The sequence below is a fragment of the Mustelus asterias genome, chromosome 22 (assembly GCF_964213995.1).
Source record: "Mustelus asterias chromosome 22, sMusAst1.hap1.1, whole genome shotgun sequence".
Taxonomy (NCBI): domain Eukaryota; kingdom Metazoa; phylum Chordata; class Chondrichthyes; order Carcharhiniformes; family Triakidae; genus Mustelus; species Mustelus asterias.
Window position 1 is genome coordinate 62,930,572 of NC_135822.1, and position 25,311 is coordinate 62,955,882.

General features: G+C 50.0%; 1 protein-coding gene across 2 annotated transcripts in view; it reads left to right on the forward strand.

Annotated features, from left to right (window-relative positions):
- The window catches only part of LOC144510113 (fibroblast growth factor receptor 1-like), a 231,494-nt gene that overhangs the window by 183,943 nt on the left and 22,240 nt on the right, over positions 1–25,311 (forward strand). Inside the window, exons 7-9 of one of the 2 annotated variants that reach the window (XM_078239392.1) lie at positions 7,614–7,804; positions 10,246–10,396; positions 22,242–22,438. In XM_078239392.1, coding sequence (XP_078095518.1) covers positions 7,614–7,804; positions 10,246–10,396; positions 22,242–22,438 — 539 coding nt within the window. Of the gene's footprint in view, positions 1–7,613; positions 7,805–10,245; positions 10,397–12,736; positions 12,882–22,241; positions 22,439–25,311 lie in introns of both variants that reach the window. The other variant, XM_078239393.1, reaches the window with a different exon arrangement.

Here is a 25,311-nt window from a genome sequence, read left to right on the forward strand (position 1 = left end):
TGTAAACCTTTGTGACTCCATGGTAAAAGTTGTGGGTTTTGTGTTGGAATGGCAGTCTGGCCCCCTTGGTGCTGTATTGAGTGGAGTTAGGACAGTGAAGTAACTCCATGCCCCACTCCTGACTTGTGTAGGAACCCCCACGAAGGTTGTGTTGTGATCTGCAGAGGGGAAGAAAGTTTGTTTGGGCATTGTCGTGTGAGGTCTCCATAGGGTGAGTATCACCTGGTTGAGAGGCCAGTAAGATGTTGGTATTGCTTGGAACTGATCTTCTACCCCGAGGAGCAAGGGATTTATAAAAAAACGTTGAAGAGATGAGGCAGCAGCTGGGAAGTCATTCCAGGAAGAGAGGAAGGATGTGGACACAGCCCATTCCTGTTCCTCTTGGTTTTTGGTTTGGTTATAGGTGATACTGGCTGAGGAATAGTGTGCACTGGAAGACATGAGGGCCAGTCTTGAGAGTAGCGCCGTCAAGATTGGTCAACACTGCAGGAAGACCAAATCAACGATAGCTGGATGGTAGCAAAGCCCTTACATCACCAGCAGGCAATAGAACATGGATAACGTCAACCACCTCCCCCACCCAGGAAGCAATATCTCCAGAGAGGGCCATGTGGAGATAGACGGCCACACACAAAGACATAAGAAGTAGGAGCAGGAGAAGGCCACCAGGCCCCTCGAGCCTGCTCCGCCATTCAATAAGATCATGGCTGTGTGCCTGGGGCTGGGAAATTTCAATTTGAAGTTCAGTTGTGTTTCATAGAATCACAGAATCGTACAGTGCAAAAGGAGGCCATTCAGCCCATTGAATCTGCACCAGCCACGATCCCACGCAGGCCCTATCCCCATAAGCCCATGTATTTACCCTGCCAGTCCCCCTGACACGAAGGGGCAGTTTAGCATGGCCAGTCCACCTAACTTGCACATCTTGGGAGGGTGGGAGGAAACCAGAGCACCCGGAGGAAACCCACGCAGACACGGGGAGAACGTGCAGACTCCGCACAGACAGTGACTTGAACCTGGGTCCCAGACGCTGTGAGGCAGCAGTGCTAACCACTGTGCCACCCCAATTTGTTTGGGTGGGGAGATGGCAATGAAAACTGTTCAGCGTGGCTCCAGGACAGAATGCGTGCCCTCGCTCAGTGCGCAGACACATCATCATACACAGAGTCTCCATAACCAGTGTTTCATTGTGTCTCAACACCCAGAGCTGCAGTTTGCGTCCATCTGAGTGTCCGCACCTCGTGTGTTGCGGTGGCACAGTGATTAGCACCACTGCCTCACAGCGCCAGGGACCCGGGTTCGATTCCCGGCTTGGGTCACTGTCTATGTGGAGTTTGCACGTTCTCCCCGTGTCCGAGTGGGTTTCCTCCGGGTGCCCCGGTTTCCTCCCACAGTCCGAAAGACGTGCTGGTTAGGGTGCATTGGCCGTGCTAAATTCTCCCTCAGTGTAACCCGAACAGGTGCCAGAGTGTGGCAACTGGGGGATTTTCACAGTAACTTCATTGCAGTGTTAATGTAAGACTACTTGTGATGCTGATGAATAATCTTTACTTGACTTTGCCTGTTTAAAGAGTCACAACGGGAGAAAATGAAGCAATTTGTGAGCTGCTTTGATTCTCTACCCCCCCCCGCCCCCGTTCTCCCCCGTCCTCTGTAAGGTCAGGGGTCTGGTACACTGGACAGGTTTAACCGCTTCTTAGCTTTTGGCTGAGCGCTTCTTGAAGAAAATGCCCACCTGCAACTTGAGAAGTTCAGAGGCCCTGAAGACACGGGCTGCAATATTACCTCAATACTCAGGCCGGGGGGGCAGGGGTGGCCTCCCCGAGGGATTTGGAAATGTGTGGAATGTGGGAAGGACATTTGATAGCAGCTGGAGTTTGTGGCACAGCAGGTAAGAAAGAGCAAGCACTCGGAAAGCTCATGGAGAAATAGGATATCATGTGGAGCCCTTCTTCCCTGTTGCTTTTTGTTTGAGTGAGGGCAGTGGTTAACACTTGTTTTGGATTTGTTGTAAGTTTGCGTCAGAGAAGGTTGCAATGGCCTCCTCGGCCTACTGCTCAGCGTCCTACCTGCTTTGTTCAAAGCTGTCTGTGTGTCTGTCTGTGTCTGTCTGTGTGTGAGAGTGTGTCTGTGTCTGTGTGTGTGTGTGCCTGTCTGTGTGAGAGTGTGTGTCTGTGTGTCTGTGTCTGTGTGTGTGTGTGTGTCTGTGTGTGTCTCTGTGTCTGTCTGTCTCTGTGTCTGTCTGTCTCTGTGTCTGTCTGTGTGAGAGAGTGTGTGTGTGTCTGTGTGTGTGTGTCTGAGTGTGTCTCTCTGTGTCTGTGTGTGAGAGTGTGTCTGTCTGTGTGTGTGAGAGTGTGTCTGTGTGTGTGTGTGTCTGTGTGAGAGTGTGTCTGTCTGTGTGTGTGAGAGTGTGTCTGTCTGTGTGTGTCTGTCTGTGTGTGTCTGTCTGTGTGTGTGTGTGTCTGTGTGAGAGTGTGTCTGTGTGAGAGTGTGTCTGTCTGTGTATATTGGGCCCCTATAGCTGCAGGAACAGGAAGCTGTTGGTGCCGAATAGGAAAGAGAGGAAAAGGTATATGAGGCACTTGAGAAAGTTGGCGAGAGTAATTGAAGTCTACTCGGCGAGTCCTGGGAACTCACAGCTCTGTAATATTTCCAGCTGGACGCTGGCCCAGAGTGAAGCTTGTGGAAGCAGCTGTCACATGATGGTGTGGAACTGGGAAATGGCAGCAATGAGCTGGGACTCGTTCCAAAGCAAACTGCTGATGTGAGTCCGGCTTCACGGGAAGGGGTGGCAGGGGAACCTCATTCCATTCCCACCTGATAACTCACACTTCTCCCAGGGGAACGGGGCAATGACAGGCAATGTGCTTCTCTCTACACTCTCGGTCTGTGTGTCTAACTGCACTTGTTTCCATCAGTCAGTCAGTCACCCGTCTCTCTCTGTCTCTCTCTCTAATTTTCCCCTTTATCACCTTCCACTTTAGTTGTCCTTCTATCTCTCTCTATCTGTCTCGCTCTCTCACTCCCTCTCTCTCTCCCCTTCCCCTCCTCCCTCGCTCTCCCCCTCCCTCCCTCGCTCTCCCCCTCCCTCCCTCCCTCGCTCTCCCCCTCCCTCCCTCGCTCTCTTGAGCTCTCTGTTACATTTCCAGCCTTGCTTTACCAGCTCGGTATGGGCTAGATGCTTAGGTTAGCGAAGGAGCTTGGGCCAAGGGGGTTGCTAACTAATGAGCTGCCCCTCTCTAACTGCTCACCTGATGAAGGAGCAGTGCTCCGTGCTACCAAATTAAACCTGTTGGACTTTAACCTGGTATTGTGAGACTTCTTACTGAGCTCATAAGGAAAGACCTTGTACTGTCGCAGCACGATCCTGGGAATTTCCAAAGCATTCTACAGCCGGTGAGGTTGTATCATCATTGTTGGACATGGGAACGAGACAGCCAGTTAGTGCACAGTAAGCTCCCGCAGACAGCAGTGTAACAATGGGCAGACCATGTGTTTTTGTAATGGAACCAGCACTGTGGGTATATCTACACCACCTCCTTCTCCAGGGTGATGGGGAATGGGTGATAACTAGCGGTGCCCACATCCCATAAATGAATAAATGGAAGGATGCAGGGTAAAGATTGGCCAGGATCGCAGAGAATGCTTCACTTATGCTTCTCAGCGAGCAGTGTGACGGGATCTGTGAGGGTAAATGGAGTCATAGCGGTTTACAGCATGGAAACAGGTCCTTCGGCCCAACTTGTCCATGCCGCCCCTTTTTTTTAAAACCCCTCAGCGAGTCCCAATTGCCCGCATTTGGCCCATATCCCTCTATACCCGTCTTACCCATGTAACTACCTAAATGCTTTTTAAAAGACAAAATTGTACCCACCTCAACTACTATCTCTGGCAGCTTGTTCCAGACACTCACCATCCTGTGTGTGAAATAATTGCCCCTCTGGACCCTTTTGTATCTCTCTCCTCTCACCTTAAACCTATGCCCTCTAGTTTTAGACTCCCCTACCTTTGGGAAAAGATATTGACTATCTAGCTGATCTATGCCCATCATTATTTTATAGACCTCTATAAGGTCACCCCTCAGCCTCCTACGCTCCAGAGAAAAAAAGTCCCAGTCTATCCAGCCTCCCTTTGTAACTCAAACCATCAAGTCTGAGTTGAAAGGCTGTGCCACTGACAGTGCAGTGCTCCCTCGGTACTGCGCTGAGGAGTGTTGACCGAGATTATGGAGAACAAAGAACAGTACAGCACAGGAAACAGGCCCTTCGGCCCTCCAAGCCTGTGCCGCTCCTTGGTCCAACTAGACCAATCGTTTGTATCCCTCCATTCCCAGGCTGCTCATGTGACTATCCAGGTAAGTCTTAAACGATGTCAGCGTGCCTGCCTCCACCACCCTACTTGGCAGCGCATTCCAGGCCCCCACCACCCTCTGTGTAAAAAACGTCCCTCTGATGTCTGAGTTATACTTCGCCCCTCTCAGCTTGAGCCCGTGACCCCTCGTGATCGTCACCTCCGACCTGGGAAAAAGCTTCCCACTGTTCACCCTATCTATACCCTTCATAATCTTGTATACCTCTATTAGATCTCCCCTCGTTCTCCGTCTTTTCAAGGAGAACAACCCCAGTCTACCCAATCTCTCCTCATAGCTAAGACCCTCCATACCAGGCAACATCCTGGTAAACCTTCTCTGCACTCTCTCCAATGCCTCCACGTCCTTCTGGTAGTGCGGCGACCAGAACTGGACGCAGTACTCCAAATGTGGCCTAACCAGCGTTCTATACAGCTGCATCATCAGACTCCAGCTTTTATACTCTATACCCCGTCCTATAAAGGCAAGCATACCATATGCCTTCTTCACCACCTTCTCCACCTGTGTTGCCACCTTCAAGGATTTGTGGACTTGCACACCTAGGTCCCTCTGTGTTTCTATACTCCTGATGACTCTGCCATTCATTGTATAACTCCTCCCTACATTATTTCTTCCAAAATGCATCACTTCGCATTTATCCGGATTAAACTCCATCTGCCACCTCTCCGCCCAATTTTCCAGCCTATCTATATCCTGCTGTATTGCCCGACAATGCTCTTCGCTATCCGCAATTCCAGCCATCTTCGTGTCATCCGCAAACTTGCTGATTACACCAGTTACACCTTCCTCCAAATCATTTATATATATCACAAATAGCAGAGGTCCCAGTACAGAGCCCTGCGGAACACCACTGGTCACAGACCTCCAGCCGGAAAAAGACCCTTCGACCACTACCCTCTGTCTCCTATGGCCAAGCCAGTTCTCCACCCATCTAGCCACTTCTCCTTGTATCCCATGAGCCTTAACCTTCTTAACCAACCTGCCATGTGGGACTTTGTCAAATGCCTTACTGAAATCCATATAGACGACATCCACGGTCCTTCCTTCATCAACCGTTTTTGTCACTTCCTCAAAAAACTCCACCAAATTTGTAAGGCACGACCTCCCTCTTACAAAACCATGCTGTCTGTCACTAATGAGATTGTTTCGTTCTAAATGCACATACATCCTGTCTCTAAGAATCCTCTCCAACAACTTCCCTACCACGGACGTCAAGCTCACCGGCCTATAATTTCCTGGGTTATCTCTGCTACCCTTCTTAAACAACGGGACCACATTTGCTATCCTCCAATCCTCAGGGACCTCACCCGTGTCCAAAGAAGCGACAAAGATTTCCGTCAGAGGCCCAGCAATTTCACCTCTCGTCTCCCTGAGCAGTCGAGGATAGATGCCATCATCCGACCTGGGATGAAATCCCAGTGGGGTTGAAATCTTCTGACCCAAGCTTTCTGAAGCTCAGCTCTCAGTATTAGTTGAGGGCAGAGAGCAGGACGCCGGCCTGGGAGGAAGTTTAGCCTGGCGAGCGTGGGTAGATTGGGAGGACATTGCCCACTCTCGAGTGGCTTCATGTTCAATCATCCATTATCCCAGCCATCCACATAAACTACATCAGGAGTTCAACATAGCTCCCTCAGTGTTAGCTAGTACTGGCTGTTTCTCAGCCTCAGAATCTTGGTGACTGAAAGTGTTGGAATAATCTGTAAATTTGATGAATAACTGAGGTTGCAAAGGGCGTTCATGGCGGCATGGTCTAAATGGGCACAACGCCAGGGACCCAGGTTCGAATCCAGCCTCGGGTCACTGTCTGTGTGGAGTCTGCACATTCTCCCCATCTCTGCGTGGGTTTCCTCCCGGGTGCTCCAAAGATGTGGATTGGCCAGGCTAAATTGCCCCTTAGTGTCAGGGGGATTAGCCATGGGAAATGCGTGGGGTTATGGGGACAGGGCTGGGAGGGAAGTGCCTCACTCAGTGAGTCAGTGCAGACTGGATGGGTGTCTGATCTCCTTCTGTTGGGATTCTGTGGATTCAGTTATGCCATCAACAATATATCATGAACTCCCTGCAGCATCTCGATTTATGGGTGAAATCAGTGTGTCAATCGATTATAAGTTGGCAAGTAAAGTTTTTATTCAGCAAACAAGTTTACAGAATGGCATTCGAAACCAGACTAAGAAATAGACTTCTGCTGGTGGCTCGCACAGCTTGTCCCTCGGGGCTGGGGAAGACATTGCCTTGTCTTCCTCAGGGAAGGTGGTGTCAGCTTTCTGATGTATTGGTGTGATCAGCCTGTGTTTGTCGAGGTGTGATCCATTCCCCTTACCCCTGGTCAATTCCCACTCATACTGAGAGTTCACACTCACTCCTTGACCTCCAGACAAGTTGCCCAGCGTGTTGTCACAACTCGATCTGACTGCTTCAGCCATTCAGCCTCAAGTTCTGGAACCGTGCTCTCTCTCTCTGCACTGAATTTACAGTCAGCAACTGCCACACCTTTGACTCCAAAAGCAAGGTCACCAATCTGCTCCAAGAAGGAGATGTAAGCTAAGAGATGAAAAGACTGAGCATTGCTGGAAAAAAATATGGTCTCGTATCTCCTCAGTTCTAGTGACTAACCGGCACGGTGAGTTAGCACTGCTGCCTCACAGCGCCAGGAACCCGGGTTCGATTCCCGGCTTGGGTCACTGTCTGTGTGGAGTCTGCACATTCTCCCCCCGTGTCTGCGTGGGTTTCCGCCGGGTGCTCCGGTTTCCTCCCCCAGTCCGAAAGACGTGTAGGTTAGGTGAATTGGCCGTGCTAAAATTCTCCCTCAGTGTACCCGAACAGGGGTGTGGCAAATAGGGGAATTTCACAGTAACTTTGTTGCAGTGTTAATGTAAGCCTACTTGTGACTAATAAATGAATAAAGGAGTGGCTTTCGTGAGGTATTTTTCACCTTTTGGTGTCAGTCAGGCCTTGTTCGGAGCTTGGATGACTGCAAATCCATGAAAACACTTCGTGCAGATAGACTACATCTCTCACTGGCTTCTCAGGTGCTTTTGAACAATGAGAGGTCCAGCACAGTCAGGACTTCTTCCCATTCCCCTTCATGGCATTCCTGATGTCCTCTCGCCCTGTCGGGACTGTTTATTTGGTTCAATGGGCTATAGTCCTTTCCCCTCTGCAGCAGTATTTGGACGTTGAAGGTAAGTTGTTGACCTCGCCCTGCTTTCACCTCTAATTCGCTTGACGTTTTTGTCTCTCTCAGAACGGTCGCCTCACCGGCCGATCCTGCAGGCCGGCCTGCCTGCCAACAAGAGCGTGACTGTGGGCAGCGATGTGCAGTTTGTCTGCAAGGTCTACAGTGACCCGCAGCCCCACATCCAGTGGCTGAAGCACGCGGAGGTGAACGGGAGCAGTTTGGGACCTGATGGATCACCCTATGTTAACATCCTCAAAGTAAGTTTTCACTGGGTGAATGGAGAGTGTTGACTTGTCAGTGTACTCGGAGGAAACCAGCCATGTGAAGATTCCCTGTTCACGCCGTCAGGCCACTGTAACACTCTGTAAAACACTGCTCCTTTCATCAGTACCTCTGTCAGGGGCAACTGCTGGGTATGGGAAATTGTTAGTACCCTTAGGCTTTGTAACTTGATATTGTGCTTGGCTATGCCACCACATCAATAAGTGTTACACTCTCACCCCCACCCCTTCCCTCTCCACTCCATGAATATCTGAAGGAAAGGAAATAGCCACAGTTCCGTGATGGCAGAGGTTACAGCTTCAGGGATGTGTGCTATGGATAGAAGTTATCTGACCAGAAATCGGGAGCATCCAAAGTGACAAAGCTTCCACAAAGTCTCCAGCATCTAATGAAAGGCCAAATAGCTCTGTGTTTCAATTGGAAACACTGGGAGAAAGAAACACAGAAAAAGTTGGAAAAACCCAGCAAGTCTGACAGCATCTATGGAGAGAAAGAAAATACTGGAGTTTGGAGTCCTTCTGACTCCTTCAGAGCCAAATAGGAAATACGAGCTTTTGTTCAACTGAGTTCAGGTTGTTCGGCAGAGAAATTGGTCAAGTTCCAGAAGGCTATCTTTAGATGACAATCTGCCAGGCACAGTGAACCAGCTTTGACTGCACTGTTGTCATTGCAGGGTAGGCTGCATTCCCCCATTCTTGCTTCTGGTATTGAGAGGTTTGAGAGTGCCTGCCGAACAGTTTCTAACTGCAATGATTCACACGGCCTTGCCCCAGCTGTGGAGAGAAACAAAACTCTGCATTTGGCTGAAGGTAGCTTTTGGGATCTTTGCCAGCTTTGTGTTGGGCCCTCAGGGTCATGGTATTAGCAAAGGCAGGCGGTGGTACATTGACCGTGATGTTGTGCTGAAGGTGAGGGAATGTCACCTCGGGGACAAAGCCACCTTCTGGACATGTTGTTCCTTCTGAACGAAGGGGCTGTCACTGGAATCCGATGCCTGTTTCCACCCTCAGTGTATTTCAGTCCTTCCCTGGCGACTCTCCCACTGCTTTCTCATTGACATTCTGCCCAGCCCTGTTTGGATTGACTGTTATCCCAATTCCTTTGGTTTCTCTTTCCACGTTCAGCCTTCCGCCCAAGAAGGGAACATATCCATGGCCCAGCCAAACCGGACCACAGGCTCCATACTGACCAAGTCTGTGCCTGGTGCCGTGAGGTCTGTAGAGGCATTTCAGATGCCCCGCGCCTTTCTCCCGAGCATGGGAGAAGTGACCTTTGTCTCCTGGTTTGTTCTGACTGTGCAGGGTGACACCATCAAGCTGCCCCAGCATGCTGTCGTATCAGAGGTCCAGAGCCAGAGACCGCTCTTTGGATTCAGAAATATTTATCAATCCCAAAATTGAATGAGGAAAACTGGGTCAGAAACTCTTAACAGATGGGTAGCACAGTGGTTAGCACTGCTGCCTCACAGCACCAGGGACCCGGGTTCGATTCCCGGCTCGGGTCACTGTCTGTGTGGAGTCTGCACGTTCTCCCCGTGTCTGCGTGGGTTTCCTCCGGGTGCTCCGGTTTCCTCCCACAGTCCAAAGATGTGCAGGTTCGGTGGATTGACCATGCTAAATTGACCCTAGTGTCAGGGGAACTAGCAGGGTAAATATGTGAGGTTACGGGAATAGGGTCTGGGTGGGATTGTTATCGGTGCAGACTCGATGGGCCGAATGGCCTCCTTCTGCACTGTAGGGTTTCTATAATCTGTAAAGTTCCCTCCCGGCGGTGAACTGGATCAGAAACTCTAACAGATAAAGTTCCCCCCACTCCCAGCAGGGAACTGGATCAGAAACTCTAACAGATAAAGTATCTCCCAGCGGTGAAGCATTGCGTGAAAATGGCCTTTTCTTTGTGTGCTAGTTTTCATAGTTGTGGTGATGATGTACTGGTGGTGGGATCATTGGCGCTTTGTCCACTGAGGAGACACAAAGGGTGGAGCCATCCTCTTCCCAACTCTCAATGCCAAAACTCACCAAAAGGAGTGTTCTCCCAGATGTTTGCCTTCTGCTGCCTGCAGTCAGGTCTTGTGGGTTTAAGCTGAGAGTGCAGTACATTTTCTCTGCTGCCCTCCTGTCTTCAACCCTCTTCTTCCCGACTTGGCACTGGTCAACTGCTGAGAGTTGGAGGCCTCTGAGCTTTCCCCCATTGTCGCTGGGTCCAGTGACTGGTAACCTTTCGTCCAAGGTGGTCTCCGGCTCAGGCTGACGCTGGCAAGGCCAGCCGTCACTGTCCGGCTCTCGCTAGTGGACGGTGATGATGATTTCCTCCCACCCTCTGGTGACTGTTCAGTGGAGAAAGAGCGGCGGTTGTGTTTCATTGAGTTCTCTTGATTGCAGATCTCCCAATGTTCTCTGTTATTGGTTTGTTCTAGCATTCGGGGATTAATAGCTCAGATGCGGAAGTGCTGACTCTGTCCAATGTGACTGAAGGTGACAGCGGAGAGTATATTTGTAAAGTTTCCAATTATATTGGTGAGGCCAATCAGTCTGCGTGGCTCACAGTGCGCAGCCCAAAGTTGGAAGGTAAAACCCAAAGCCAGAAAACAAGTCAGAAAAAAGGGCTGGGAACGTTTAGCTGGTGACGACTGCGTTCCCATCGTAGTGGTGGTGAAGGTTTTGTTCTCTCCCCTTTTTCTGCTGTTTATGTGCAAATCCAAAGACGAACATGGAAAAATGGCCACAATGTGAAGGAACGCTCCCTCTGTGCCGCCCTACTGCTCTTTCTATCTTTGTCACTATCTTTGTCATTTTCTGTATGTCATCCCTTTCGTTCTGTGAAACCTCCATGTGCTGATTGGCAATAATTCACCTGTCAGATTGGGATTTGTCCTTGAATACCTTCTCATCCAGGGAATCCATAATGTTCACACCATTCCCCTCTCAGAGCTGTCCAAAGCTACCTTTGTCTTTTTAGCGTATCTTCGTGCACGCCCACACTGTTTTATCCCCTTTGGGGACTCGTGGCAGAAGCCTATTGAACCGCATTATGCACGCTCCTTCCATGGCCAACAAATCCTGGTTTCTAGCCCAGAGGTAGGGACGCTACCCCACTATTCCACAAGGCGGCCTCCTCAAGCTTTTTGTTCATGGAACGTAGGTGTCGCTGGCTAGGCCAGCATTTATTGCCCATTCCTAACTGCCCTCCATCTCAGAGAGCAGTTAAGAGAATTGCTGTGGTTCTGAATATACAAACTGTGCCACCCCGTTCTTGTAACTTTTTTTTATTCGTGGGACATGGGCGTCGCTGCCTGGCCAGCAGTTACTGCCCATCCCTAGTCTCCCTTGAGAAGGTGGTGGTGAGCTGCCTTCTTGATAACTGAGTGGCTTGCTGGGCCATTTCAGAGGGCAGTTGAGAGTCAACCACATTGCTGTGGCTCTGGAGTCACATGTAGGCCAGACCAGGCAAGGAAGGCAGATTTCCCTCCCGAAAGGGCATTAGTGAACCAGATGGGTTTTTCTGACAATGGCTACATGGTCATCAGTAGATTCTTAATTCCAGATTTTTATTGAATTCAAATTCCACCATCTGCTGCGGTGGGATTTGAACCCGGGTTCCCAGAGCATTACCCTGGGTTTCTGGTATTATCCGGCGACAGTACCACTGCGCCACCGCCTCTGTTGGTCAGGTAATAGAAGAGCAGCTAACAGAACAAGCTCGTCCCCGTGCCCTGTTCTTTCTGTAAAGCTCGCCTTCCCCTGCATTTCATGGAAGAATCCGGAGCTTAAGGTCTTTAGGAAACATTAATTTTGGTCTAATCTGACAGTGATTCCACCTTTGACCCAGTGATAACATCACCATGGTGTCAAAGAATAACATGTCACTGATTTTTTTCTGCTGTGAAATTCCTTATTTGGATTTCTTTGCCTATTTATCAGCTTTTAGTTTAAAGCTAAACCCTTGAGTAGACAGCTTTCCCAAGCACCGCCGTGCCACAGTCCAAAGTGCTGCTTCTGTTTTTTTCCAGAGTTACCGTCTTGGATGCCATTAACGAGACAGAGCAAGTGAAAGTGGCCAAACTACAACGCAAACACTGTTTGAGTTCAGCAGTTTGGACCACCCAAGATTTACCCCACACATCCTACATGAAGGAGTCAATCCTTCCTTCATGTGTAGAGAAAACATTGACAAGGATGAGAGGTGATTGCGTTGAACGATTTTGAAATTCTTCAGGGGTTTTCACAGGGCAGATGCTGAATAGGTCATCTCTCCAGCTGAACAGTCTGAAGCTCTGGGCGGGTGTGGTTCACAGCTTCAGAGTAGCGGGTCGGCCGTTCAGGACTGAGATGAGGAGAAATTGCTCCAGTTGGAGGGTTCTGAATCATTGGGAATTCTCTATCCCAGAGGGGGAACCAAGGCCCATTCCCAGGAAGGATTGCGAGCGTTAGATACAGCAGGAGCTAGTTTTCAAATTGAAGAGTTCATCCTTCCCATTCGAAGTTTCCATTTTCCCATGATCCTACTCGGTGCCCTGTAGTGTCTCGTCCTCCTGTCTGTGTTTTCAGTAAGTGCCTCATGTTGCGGTCACTTACCTTGTCCCTCTGTCTCGCTTTGCAGTCCTGACTTGTTCTGAACATTGGTGGGTCCATTTTCTCCATGTGTCCCATTGCTCGCATGCGGAGATGGGTGTGATAAAACAAAATGGTGGCGGGTTTAACACATAACCAAAGACCTCTTTTGCTTCCTAGGATGAGTCTGGACTCTGGCAGTCCTGGAAGGTGGGCCAGGTGTTGCCTTAACACGCAGCCTCTTGGAGCTCGCTGGGTGTTGGGCGAATGGCACTAATAAGATGGTTTCTCCAGCTGAATCTCTCCACAGTTTCTCATGTCATCTGCTTGTCCGTTTGCTTTCGTTTTCTCTTCCAGACAGCCGGTGTTAACACTACGGACAAAGAAATGGAAGCTCTATATTTGCGCAATGTTACTTTTGAGGATGCTGGGGAGTATACGTGTCTGGCGGGTAATTCTATTGGGATTTCCCATCACTCTGCATGGTTGACGGTTCTTCCAGGTACATTCTGCTGTTTTCTCCACCATTAACCCCTTGAACAAAGTCCCATGAAACACACTGCTTCTAAAGAGGGAGCCAATTGTGCAAGCAAAAACATTGCAACTCATTTTACCACCCAGTCTGCAAGCACAGGCCAACCTTGTGTGTGTGTGTGTGTTACAGAAGAAGACTTGAGCCCAGTGTGTGTTCCTGTTTATGCTGGAGAACACAAGTCTCCTGTGTTGGAAAGTGCATTTCCTCTCCCCTGTCAAAAACTGGCACAAGTTTCCAGATCATAACTTGGGTTCCTAACCGTTCATGACCACACTTTATAAATAACCACTCAACTCAAGTGCAAACTGCCCGTGGTGAGTAGGTGACTACCTCAGCAGTAAATGTGTCCGGGAGCCATTTCTACCTCATATAACCCTACCCTATATTATACACCAGAGTGAGAGAGTCTGCAGAATGACGAGGATTGCTTTGCCCTGCTGTTGGGATTGTCGAGTGATTGTGTATCTCTGAGGCCAGGACTATGAAATGGAGAGGAGGGAAGAGTTAAAGACAAAGTCAAGTGAAGACACTTTCACAAGATGTGCGGGTTAGGTGGATTGGCCGTGCTAAATTGCCCTGCAGTGTCAGGGGAACTAGCTAGGGTAAATGAATGGGGGCTATGGGGATAGGGCCTGGGTGGGATTGTGGCCGGTGCAGGCTCAATGGGCCGAATGGCCTCCTTCTGCACTGTAGGATTCTATAATTCTAGTGTTGGAGGAAAATGTCGATGTGAGTGTCCATTGGCTGATTGATGCTCCCAGACGCCATCAAGTACTGACGTTGTGCAAGTGAAGTTATTCTTCCCCACAAAACATGGTGAAAATATCGTGGGGGCTCTGATTTGTGTGAAACTATGTCTCGGCCACTCCCATTTGGGTTCCTTGCATCATTTAAAGTCCACGCCCACAGGGGCAAAGCATGGGAGCGAAACGGGGATGGAAATTTGAGCTGAGCTGAGCTTCACACAGGGCAGCTATCGGGTTGGTGAATGGCCATGTTAGAAGCTCTGAGCCAGGGGGCAAGCTTCCACTGAGTTAGAACAAGCGCTGGACAAAGCTGAGAACAGTTCAGATTCTTCTCAGGCTCTTGGTATCCAAGCATCTCCAGGGTTTCTTTTTTGGGATGTGAATGTTACTAAACCCACCAGCGTTTATTGCCCATCCCTCATTGCCCTTGGGAAGGTGGGAGGAAGGCCCTGAGTGGCTTGCCCAGCTGTTTCAGTGAGCACTTCAGAGTTAACCTTACCACCCTGGGTCAGGGGCTCAGGTAATGGCCATTCCAGACAGGCCGACACGTCTCCTTCCCGAGAACAAGGACAAACAATAATACAGCACAGGAGCAGGCCCTTCGGCCCACCAAGCCTCGCCAATCACATTGTCCTATCCAGACCAACCGCCTGTATCCCTCTATACCCCGCCTGTTAATGTCTCTATCCAGATAAGTCTTAAATGTGGCTAACGTATCTGCCTCAATCACCTCACTTGGCAGTGCATTCCAGGCCCCCACCACCCTCTGTGTAAAAACCTTCCTCTGCACATCTCCACTGAACCTTTCCTTGAACTTGTGCCCCCTTGTAATTGTCATTTCTGCCCTGGGAAAAAGCTTCCAACTGTTCACCCTATCCACACCCCTCATAATTTTATAAACTTCTATCAGGTCACCCCTCAGCCTCCGTCTTTCCAGGGAGAACAATCCCAGTTTATTCAATCTCTCCTCATAGCTAATACCCTCCATACCAGACAACTCCCTCTAAAGCCTCCACGTCCTTCTGGTTGTGTGGCGACCAGAATTGGACACAGTATTTCAAATGTGGCCTAACCAACGTTTTATAAAACTGTAACATAATTTGCCAACTTTTATACTCGATACCCCAGCCGATGAAGGCGAGCATGCCACATGCTTTCTTCACCATCTTTTCCACCTGTGCTGCCACTTTTAAGGATCTGTGGACCTGTACTCCCAGATCTCTCTGTGTGTCTATGTTCCTGATGGTTCTGCAATTTATTTTATAGCTCCCACCTGAATTGGATCTACCAAAATGCATCACTTCACATTTGTCCGGATTAAATTCCATCTGCCATTTCTCCGCCCAATTTTCCAGCCTATCTATATCCTGCTGTACTCTCTGACAATCACTATCACGATCATTATCCGCAACTCTGCCAATTTTAGTATCATCCACAAACTTTCTAATCAGACCAGCTACATTTTCTTCCAAGTCATTTATATATATTACAAACAGCAGAGGTCCCCCAGCACTGATCCCTGCGGAACACCACCAGTTACAGACCTCCATTCAGAAAAACACTCTTCCACCGCAACCCTCTATTATGGCCGACATGATGTGGAGATGCCGGCATTGGGGTAAACACAGTAAGAGTTTTAACAACACCAGGTTAAAGTCCAACAGGTTTATTTGGTAGCCAATGCCATTAGTTTTCGGAGCGCTGCTCCTTCATGAGATGGAGTGGATATCTGCTCCATATCTGTTGATATCTGGATATCTGTTGAGCAGATTTCCACTCCATCTGATGAAGGAGCAGCGCTCCGAAAGCTAATGGCATTTGCTACCAAATAAACCTGTTGGACTTTAACCTGGTGTTGTTAAAACTCTTACTGTATTATGGCCGAGCCAGTTCTGAATCCATCTAGCTAGCTCACTCCTGATCCCGTGAGATTTAATCTTTTGCACCAGCCTGCCATGAGGGACCTTGTCAATTGCTTTACTAAAGTCCATGTAGACAACATCCACAGCCCTTCCCTCATCGATCATTTTTGTCACCTCCTCAAAAAGGCGAGAGTGACTGGTGGGATTTTACGGCGATCCAGGAAGTTTCTTAGTCGCCATTACAGAGACGAGCTTTTTCACCTGGATTTATTTAATTCATTCCCCCGAACACATTTTTCCATTAGTCCACTTAACCATCTTGCGAGCATTGCCTTGTGACTGTTGAAAGAAAGGTGACAAAATACACAAAATAAAGACAGAAAATGTTGGAAATACTCAGCAGGTCTGGCAGCATCTGTAGAGAGTTAACATTTAACTCGAGAATCCTTCGTCCACCTGAAACTTGAGTTCTGTTCCTTGCCACAGACGCTGCTGACATACTGAGTGCTTCCAGCACTTTGTGTTTTTAAAGTAAAGTTTATTTATTAGTCACAAGTAAGGCTTAAATTAACACTGCAATGAAGTTAGTGTGAAATTCCCCTAGTCGCCACAGTCCGGCGCCTGTTCGGGTCAATGCACCCTAACCAGCACGTCTTTCGGACTGTGGGAGGAAACCCACGCAGACACAGGGAGAACGTGCAAACTCCGCACAGTCACCCAAACTGGGAATCAAACCTGGGTCCCTGGCACTGTGAAGCAGCAGTGCTAACCACTGTGCCACCGTGCCGACCGATTTCAACCTCTGCCGTGTGTTGCTTTTAGCCACTCAGATGTAAAGGTTCCTTTTATGAATTGACTTGCACTTTTGGGAGAGAGAGAATGTTCCAGATTGAACTGCTGAAGACTCTGTGTACTCAGCAACAACAAAACCTTATACTGATGCAGCCCCTTCAATACAATAAGGAATTCCCAAGGCACTTCACAAGAGCATTAGAAAACAAAACTGCAAAAAAAAATCTTTAAGTCTGCATCAACTCCTGTGTGAAAGACTCATCACTGAGTGTAAATTCAAGGCTTTTAAAGGGGTGCCAGTTTTCTTGCCTGCAGACCCTGTGGTGAACATGAGCAGCTCCTGGCTTCAAGAAGCAGTGTACAAACTCCAAGGCAAGCGTATAAAGACCAGAGCAGAATGGCTCCCACCTGAGGCTTTCCTGCACTGATGATAATCGGGGAAATGTCTCAACACCCTCAGTCCTTCAATGCCTGAGGACTAAATTTTCCAATTGAGTGAAGGAGCTTGCCTTGAAGCGTATGGGCTTTGTTTGGTTTTTAAAAAAAACTCTCAAAATGCATTTATTTTTTGTGTGTTGGTTGTCATTTGTTTTTTGCACGTTCTCTGTATCAACTGACCATGCTTTGTGCAAAGCATACTCAAACTGCAGCATGCTGACTTGATGCCACCTCCAGCCCTGTGGAAGTGCCCATCAATCCAACGTTGGCAAGGGCTGATAATTGGCAGCACATGAAAGTTACCATGCAGGGTCAAGCATGGGGGCAAACTTTCTCAATTATCAGGACTCTTCATCAGACTTGCCGAACGTCAACCTTTAACTTGGAAATTTCAAGTCCATTCTTTTCCTCGGGGTGTGTTCTCGGTGAGATCTGTTGGGGTGGCAGGAGGGGTGGGGGCAGGGGGTGGGATTGTGTGTGCTGGGAATTGGCACTGTGTTGTGTGTGTGTTCTGAAACCTTGGCTTGTCTTGCATATTCAGTCCGGTTTTTCTCAGACAAATAATTAAAATGTAGAACTGGAATTTGCCACTTCAAGGGCGAACTGCATCGCGCTAAAGCGATTAACAGGGTTGGACTCCCCGCGTTCAGGTACAGTGTCCCGTTTGTTCTCACGGCTGAATTAATATTGTTTATTTCGAAAACAGGAATGCTGTTTGTGTGTCAGAGCCCTTCTCAGCTGGTGTGCAGCCAGTAACAGAGAGTGGGTCGCGGTGACGTGGACTCTCAGCCCAGCTTGCTGTCCTGGGGAATGCATGCAATACATTTCTTGTGCTGCTTTTCTGAGTTGAAGCTACTTGCAGCCAGTGTTGGCGTTGACTTCTGTTAGAATCTCAGCCTCCACTCTGCCCTGTCTCAGCAGCATCAACCCCAAGCTCCAGGGACCCATTGGATCAAAAACATTCAGGTTCATCAGGAATGAAAGAAAATGTCCAGATGTGAGGTGTTAAACTTTGGAGATGGTTCACCCCATCTCCCTTGGAGAACCTCACTGTCTGTCTCTGCATTCATTTCTCATTTCATCATCGCGCTCTCCCGGTTCATCAGGTGTCTCTCTCTTTCTCTCTCTCTATCTATCCTCTCTCTCTGACTCTCCTCTCTCTCTCTCCTCTCTCTTTCTCTATCTATCTTCTTTCTCCCTCTCTCTGTCTATCCTCTTTCTTATTCTCTCTCTCTCTCTCTTTCTATCCTGTCTCTCTGTCTACTCTGTCTCCCCCTCTCTGTCTATCCTCTCCCTCTCTCAGTCTATCCCCCCCCCCTCTCTCTGTCTATCCTCTCTCTCTCTCCCTCTCTCTGTCTATCGTGTCTCCCTCCCTCCCTCCCGCTCTCTCTCTCTCTGTCTATCCTCTCTCTTTCCCTCTCTCTGTCTATCCTGTCTCTTTCTCTATTGTGTATCTCTCTATCATGCCTCCCCCTCCCCCTAACTCCCTCCCCTCCCCCTAACTCCCTCCCCTCCCCCTAACTCCCTCCCCTCCCCCCTAACTCCCTCCCCTCCCCCCTAACTCCCTCCCCTCCCCCCTAACTCCCTCCCCTCCCCCCTAATTCCCTCCCCTCCCCCCCAACTCCCTCCCCTCCCCCCCAACTCCCTCCCCTCCCCCCAACTCCCTCCCCTCCCCCTAACTCCCTCCCCTTCCCCCTAACTCCCTCCCCTCCCCCCTAACTCCCTCCCCTCCCCCCCCAACTCCCTCCCCTCCCCCCCAACTCCCTCCCCTCCCCCCTAACTCCCTCCCGTCCCCCCCAACTCCCTCCCGTCCCCCCCAACTCCCTCCCGTCCCCCCCAACTCCCTCCCGTCCCCCCCAACTCCCTCCCGTCCCCCCATCTCCCTCCCCTCCCCCCAACTCCCTCCCCTCCCCCCAACTCCCTCCCCTCCCCCCCAACTCCCTCCCCTCCCCCCCAACTCCCTCCCCTCCCCCCTAACTCCCTCCCCTCCCCCTAACTCCCTCCCCTCCCCCTAACTCCCTCCCCTCCTCCCCCAACTCCCTCCCCTCCCCCCCAACTCCCTCCCCTCCCCCCCAACTCCCTCCCCTCCCCCACCAACTCCCTCCCCTCCCCCCCCAACTCCCTCCCCTCCCCCCCAACTCCCTCCCCTCCCCCCCCAACTCCCTCCCCTCCCCCCCCCCAACTCCCTCCCCTCCCCCCCCAACTCCCTCCCCTCCCCCCCAACTCCCTCCCCTCCCCCCCAACTCCCTCCCCTCCCCCCTAACTCCCTCCCCTCCCCCCTAACCCCCTCCCTCTGTCCCTGCATTAGCATGTAGTTAATACTTGGGGGATTGGTTAATACTGATGTAGAGTGCAAAAGGAGGCTATTCAGCCCATTGAGCCCTCTGCTTGAATACTTTAACTAGTCCCACGACCAGTAGGTGTCCAACCCTTTTCTTTTCAGTTGCTTCTCCAATTCCCTTTGGAAATGCGTGGTTGAATCTGCCTCCACCACATTCCAGCTCCAGATCACAAACCATTTCCCCCATGTTGATGATTCTTCTTTACCAATCCCCTCCTAGCCACTCACCATCCTGACTCGGAAATATATCGGCCGTTCTGTCATTGTCGCTGGGTCAAAATCCTGGAACTCTCTCCCTAACAACACTGTGGGTGTGTCTACAAAACACCCTTCAAGAAGGCAGCTCACCACCACCTTCTCAAGGGCAACTAGGGATGGGCAATTAACCCCATCTCCCTTGGAGAACCTCAAGGGCAACTAGGGATGGGCAATAAATGCTGGCCCAGCCAGTGAGGCCCATGTCCCATGAAGGAATAAAAAAAATCACTTTAAATCTGTGCTCTTTGACTCTTGACCCTTTCATCAATCTATCCGCTTTATCTAAACCGCTGATGATTCAGAAAAAGCCCAAGAGATCTCCTCTCAATCTTTTGTTCTCCAGGGAGGAGAACCACAGCTTCTCCAATCTATCCACAGAACTGAAATTCCTCTTTCCTGGAACCATTCTCTTCCATCTTCTCTCCACCCTCTCTCACTCTTTCACATTTTTCTTCCCATGCGATGCTGAAACATTGAGGGCAGGGCTCCGGTTGAGTTGGGAAGCAGCAGAGAGAATGTTTTGACGCAGTTCAACACAGCCCACGCACTTCAGACCCAGCGAGGATGAGGTTTCTCACTTGGCGCCCGTCGGGTGGGTTTCCGCGTCAAGCTGTCTTTCAAGCTTTGGGGACCTTGGGATGGTGTGTTTTGGGTGAGGATGATTTTGATGGATTGACTGAGGATTAATACTGAGGTTGCTTCAGGGCAGTCAGAAGGCCCAGGTCTGGATACAGGACCTGCCTGACACACGGACTGAGTTACAGGTTGTTTCAGAAATCCTCTGAAGGATCCTCCGTTGTGTTTGTGATGGCATTTTTCCATCTCTTCTGGTTGTGGGCAGTGCAGTGGAAGCTGAGAGGCCTTGTTCCCTTCTCATTCTGAACTGAGTAATTAATATAAACCAGTAGAACCTCAATTAGTTTCCAACCTGGAACTCACTCCCAGGCTATCCATCATCCCTTCATGCCCCATGAGGCAATCGAAAATAAAGCTCTGCAAGTAACTAGGCCTCCTCTATTCGCCTCTCAGCTTCCACTGCACTGCCCACAACCAGAAGAGATGGAAAAATGCCATCACAAACACAACGGAGGATCCTTCAGAGGATTTCTGAAACAACCTGTAACTCAGTCCGTGTGTCAGGCAGGTCCTGTATCCAGACCTGGCCTTCTGACTGCCCTGAAGCAACCTCAGTATTAATCCTCAGTCAATCCATCATTTGCGAATAGAGGAGGCCTAGTTATTTGCAGAGCTTTATTTTCGATTGCCTCATGGGGCATGAATGCTCCTTTGGGTCTCATTATGAAACCCAAGCCTTGTGCTGGCCGCCTCCTGTGCCTGACCTTTTGAGTGGTCAGGCCAGGACCTGAATGTGGGATGGGGGACAAGACAGGAACTCCAGGATGAAGGGAATGGAGGTGATGAGAAAAGATGTCTACTTGGGCACTGTTATTTTTCACTGGGGGGGGGAATAGAGGAAGTTATGGGGTCCTCACTATCGGGTAATTCTCAGGCTGAAGTTAGCAGGGAGAGGAAATGGGAACACAAGCATCACATTGACCAACCTCACTCAGTGTTAGAGACCGAAGGGATGATTCCCCACTGGATAATGGATATACAGATCAGAGTCCCGGAGGAATTCATTGGTTCAGCGTGAATAGAGATGTTATTTTTTGGTGGAGCAGTACTGGGATTGGTTAAGGCCAGGTGATCAACAATGGATGATGGGAAGGGTGATGACAGAATAATCAGCAATGGAGTGGTTTTGATGGGGAGGTGGGCTGGTTTTCTCATCCTAAGTGCGTGAGGCCCTCTCTATTGGTGTGGATACGATTCAGGTCCTGGTCAAGATCCGATAGCTGGAAAGTCAGGAATGGAGGGAAGAATATTCAAATATTAACTGCTCTTGATGATCTATATGAACATAGAACATAGAAAGCCACAGCACAAACAGGCCCTTCAGCCCACAAGTTGCGCTGATCATATCCCTACCTCTAGGCCTATCTATAGCCCTCAATCCCATTAAATCCCATGTACTCATCCAGAAGTCTCTTAAAAGACCCCAACGAGTTTGCCTCCACCACCACCGACGTCAGCCGATTCCACTCACCCACCACCCTCTGAGTGAAAAACTTACCCCTGACATCTCCTCTGTACCTACTCCCCAGCACCTTAAACCTGTGTCCTCTCGTAGCAAAGGCATCATGAAGGGCATCAAAAATCATTGATCAAGCAGTCTGTTGTTGGGTGCGAGTCCATACTTATTAGTCCAAAGATGTGCAGGTGAGGTGGATTGGCCATGCTAAATTGACCCGTGCCTCGGGGATTAGAAGGGTAATTAAGAGGGGTTACGGGAATAGGGTCTGGGTGGGATTGTTGCCGGTACAGGCTCGACGGGTGGGATTGTTGCCGGTACAGGCTCGACGGGTGGGATTGTTGCCGGTACAGGCTCGATGGGTGGGATTGTTGTCGGTACAGGCTCGATGGGTGGGATTGTTGCCGGTACAGGCTCGATGGGTGGGAGTGTTGTCAGTACAGGCTCGATGGGTGGGATTGTTGTCAGTGCAGACTCGATGGGCCGAATGGCCACCTTCTACACGGTAAAGATTCTATGATTAGTGACTCGAAATGCGCACAACCACAATGTCTTGCATGCATGAGAAATGAGGGCTGCAAAATGCCGAGCACAGCAATTCCATTAGTGTGCCAGAAAGGGCAAGGAATTCCCCAGCAGCTGAGCGTCCATTTCCCAGCTTGCACTTGGAGCATGCCAATCTGCATCCATCTTGTGACCTCTGACCTTCCGCGTTGAGCGTCGCGCTGTTACCGATGTGAGGTGTGCCTCTCTCTTTTATCTGCCTCTTTAAATGAGTTCTTCTTTCAACCTGCCCAGTGATGGAGGAGAAACCGTCCACTCTGTCCTCGCCTGTGTACCTGGAGATCATCATCTACTGCACCGGAGCTTTCCTCACCTCCTGTATGGTGGTAGCAGCTGTCATCATTCGCATGAAGAGCACTGCCAAGAAACCAGACTTCAACAGCCAGCTGGCTGTCCACAAACTGGCCAAGAGCATTCCCCTACGCAGACAGGTAACAGAAAGTAAATAAAGAGTTCAAGAAAACTACCCTCCAAACAGACTGTGCGAGCTTGCCTTCACTCTCACTCAGACTGAGCCCCGGGCAATCCCAATCGACAGTGAGCCCACATTGACTGCACCTCAGCAAATGGGAGAGGAGACTCGGGGAGCCCAAAACATCCCTGCGTGCCCTGACATGGTGCCTTATTCAACTACCCCAATTGGTGTTCAGTTGGCCATCCTGCCAGAGGGGGCACATTAAAAGGTATGGACTGTCCTAATGGATGTAAATCATAGAATCCCTGCAGTGCAGAAGGAGGACATTCGGCCCATCGAGTCTGCACTCACTCCCCAACAGGGCATCTCACCCAGTCCCTATAACCCATGTATTTACTCTGCCAATCCCCCTAACCACATCTTGGGACACTGAGAGGCAATTTAGCATGGTCAATTCCCCCTAACCTATACATCTTTGGACATTAAGGGGCAATTCAACATGGACAATCCCCCTAACCTACACATCTTTGGACACTAAGGGGCAATTTAGCATGACCAATCCTCCTAACCTGCACATTTTAAGACACTAAGGGGCAATTTAGCATGACCAATCCCCCTAACCTACACATCTTGGGACACTGAGGCGCAATTTAGCATGACCAATCCCCCTAACCTACACATCTTGGGACACTAATGGGCAATTTAGCATGACCAATACCCCTAACCTCCGCATCTTTGGCCTGTGGGAGGGAACTGGAGCACTCGGAGGAAACCCACGCAGACACGGGAAGAACATGCAGACTCCGCACAGACGGTGACCCGAGGCCGGAATTGAACCTGGGACCCTGGCGCTGTGAGGCAGCAGTACTAACCCACTGTGCTACCGTGCCGCCCACAACTGGGAGCACAGTAAAAAGTCTGGGCAGTGCTCAGCCCAGCCACTGGCCTGCTGTGATTTAGCTGATTCTGTTTGCTATTGGAGTTCAGGCACTGTCTTTGGTCTCAGCGCCGTGGACCAAGTGGGAGCAGGGAACAGGGTGAAGGAAAATCGACCGGGTTTCACTATTAAAACAATTCCTGCTGCAAATTCCACATCAACCTGGGAAGCTCGGAGAATGGCACTGTGAATTGCCCCACTCGGAGAGTCAGTGCACACGATGGGCCGAATGGCCTCTTGCACTGTTTAAAACAAAGTGCCGTGATTCTATCCTCTGAAATCCTGTTGAGACCCGATTCCAATATTCAAGTCCTTCTTCCCAGTCACCCCTCGGTCTTCACTTTTCCCAGGAAACGGCCTGTTTTCCTGTTCAGTGGTTCCCTTGGTTCTGACATCCTGCCTCGTAGCAAACCAGGAGAGAGTAGAATTGTGTCCTTGAGAAGTCCCTCCAGAAGAAGAGCCATAATCGCATTCTATTATTCATATCAGGAGTACTTTAGAATTCACAGTGCTCTCTCCCTTCCCCGCAATAATGCTTCCCTTCAATGAAAGGAAACATTTCAGCGGAGCGCAAGGTTAGATCAGCCTGTCACTGCACTACATCATCTTGAATTAAATCTCCTTTACCTGCACTGCTGTCCAGTAAATTGGACTGCGTTAATATTCCAGTAACTGCTTTGCCCCAGTCAGCTCACCAGGAACAAGTGATGCTGAGTGAGTAAGGTGAGGAGGAAATACACCAAGGAGAATTGATAAGCAAAGCCTTTTCCTCACCCATCTGTGATGTGGATAACTGGCTGTGTCAATGCTTTCAATCCCCAGGCTCCAGTTGGTTAAGCCGTGTGAATGGGGAGGGGTCACTGCCCTCCAGCACCAAGGTTCCAGCCTCTGCTCACCCATCCCAGACTGAGTCAGATTGCAGAGTCACTAAGGTCATGTCTGATTCTTTGTCTCAGAATCCACATCCACACCTAATCCTCCTTACACTCACTCCTCGACGCTGAACCCACAGCTGTGTGGGGTGGACAGTTCCCAAAATTTGCAGCTCCCTCTGAGTGAAGGAGTTTCTCCTGATCTCAGTTCTAAATGGCCTCATCCTGAGACCATGCCCCCCCCATTTCCAGACTCTTCATCCATCTCCCCATTGCAAATGCATCTGTCCGTGACCAGATGGGCAAGAGTAACTGGCACAAAGTCCTCCTGGAGACCAAGTGACATCTTCACACTGACAATACTCCCCCCGCTCTTCCCCAATCTCCCATCCTCCAGAAGAGAGACTGCAATTAGGGAGGGCGAGACGAGTTAAGGGTCCTACACCACCCAGGAACACTGCAATGGCCAGGGGACCAATATTCTGCCTTCCAGAGGGCACTGGGAGAAATCTGATCAGCCAGTTATGAAACATGCTGCCTGTGAGGCAGCAGTGCTAACCACTGTGCCACCATGCCACCCCTGGGGATTGGCCATGCTAAATTGCCCCTTGGTGTCCCATGGGATGTTGGGTGGAGCGAATAATATTCTGATGAAGCCCACTTCACACAATCAGCTAAAGTTCAAATCCATTGTCTAACGCACCCGAATGATGCAGAGTTTGAGTTTTGCTCAGCTGACCAGTCCGAGTTCTCGGGACTGGCTGTATTTCCCATTGCCACCTGCTCAAAGCCTTCCAAATGAGGCAGAGACAGTGCGAAACCCAATACAAACTGCAGGGGGAAACTCCGACTCGGCAGCAGGAATGGGCTGGTGGGTGGAGATCGGGGTTAACCCCCCACCCCCCGGCACAACTCGAGTGCAGGGGGAAAGGAGACAGACTTGAGAACTGACAGTGTGCTGCCAGGCTCAGACAGTGAAATATTAACCTTCCAGATACTGAGCAGCAGGGTAAGTCACACATTTCCTCTCTCTTTCTGAAATTGAGTGCATGGTGGTCTGGAACTCACCATGTGTGCACA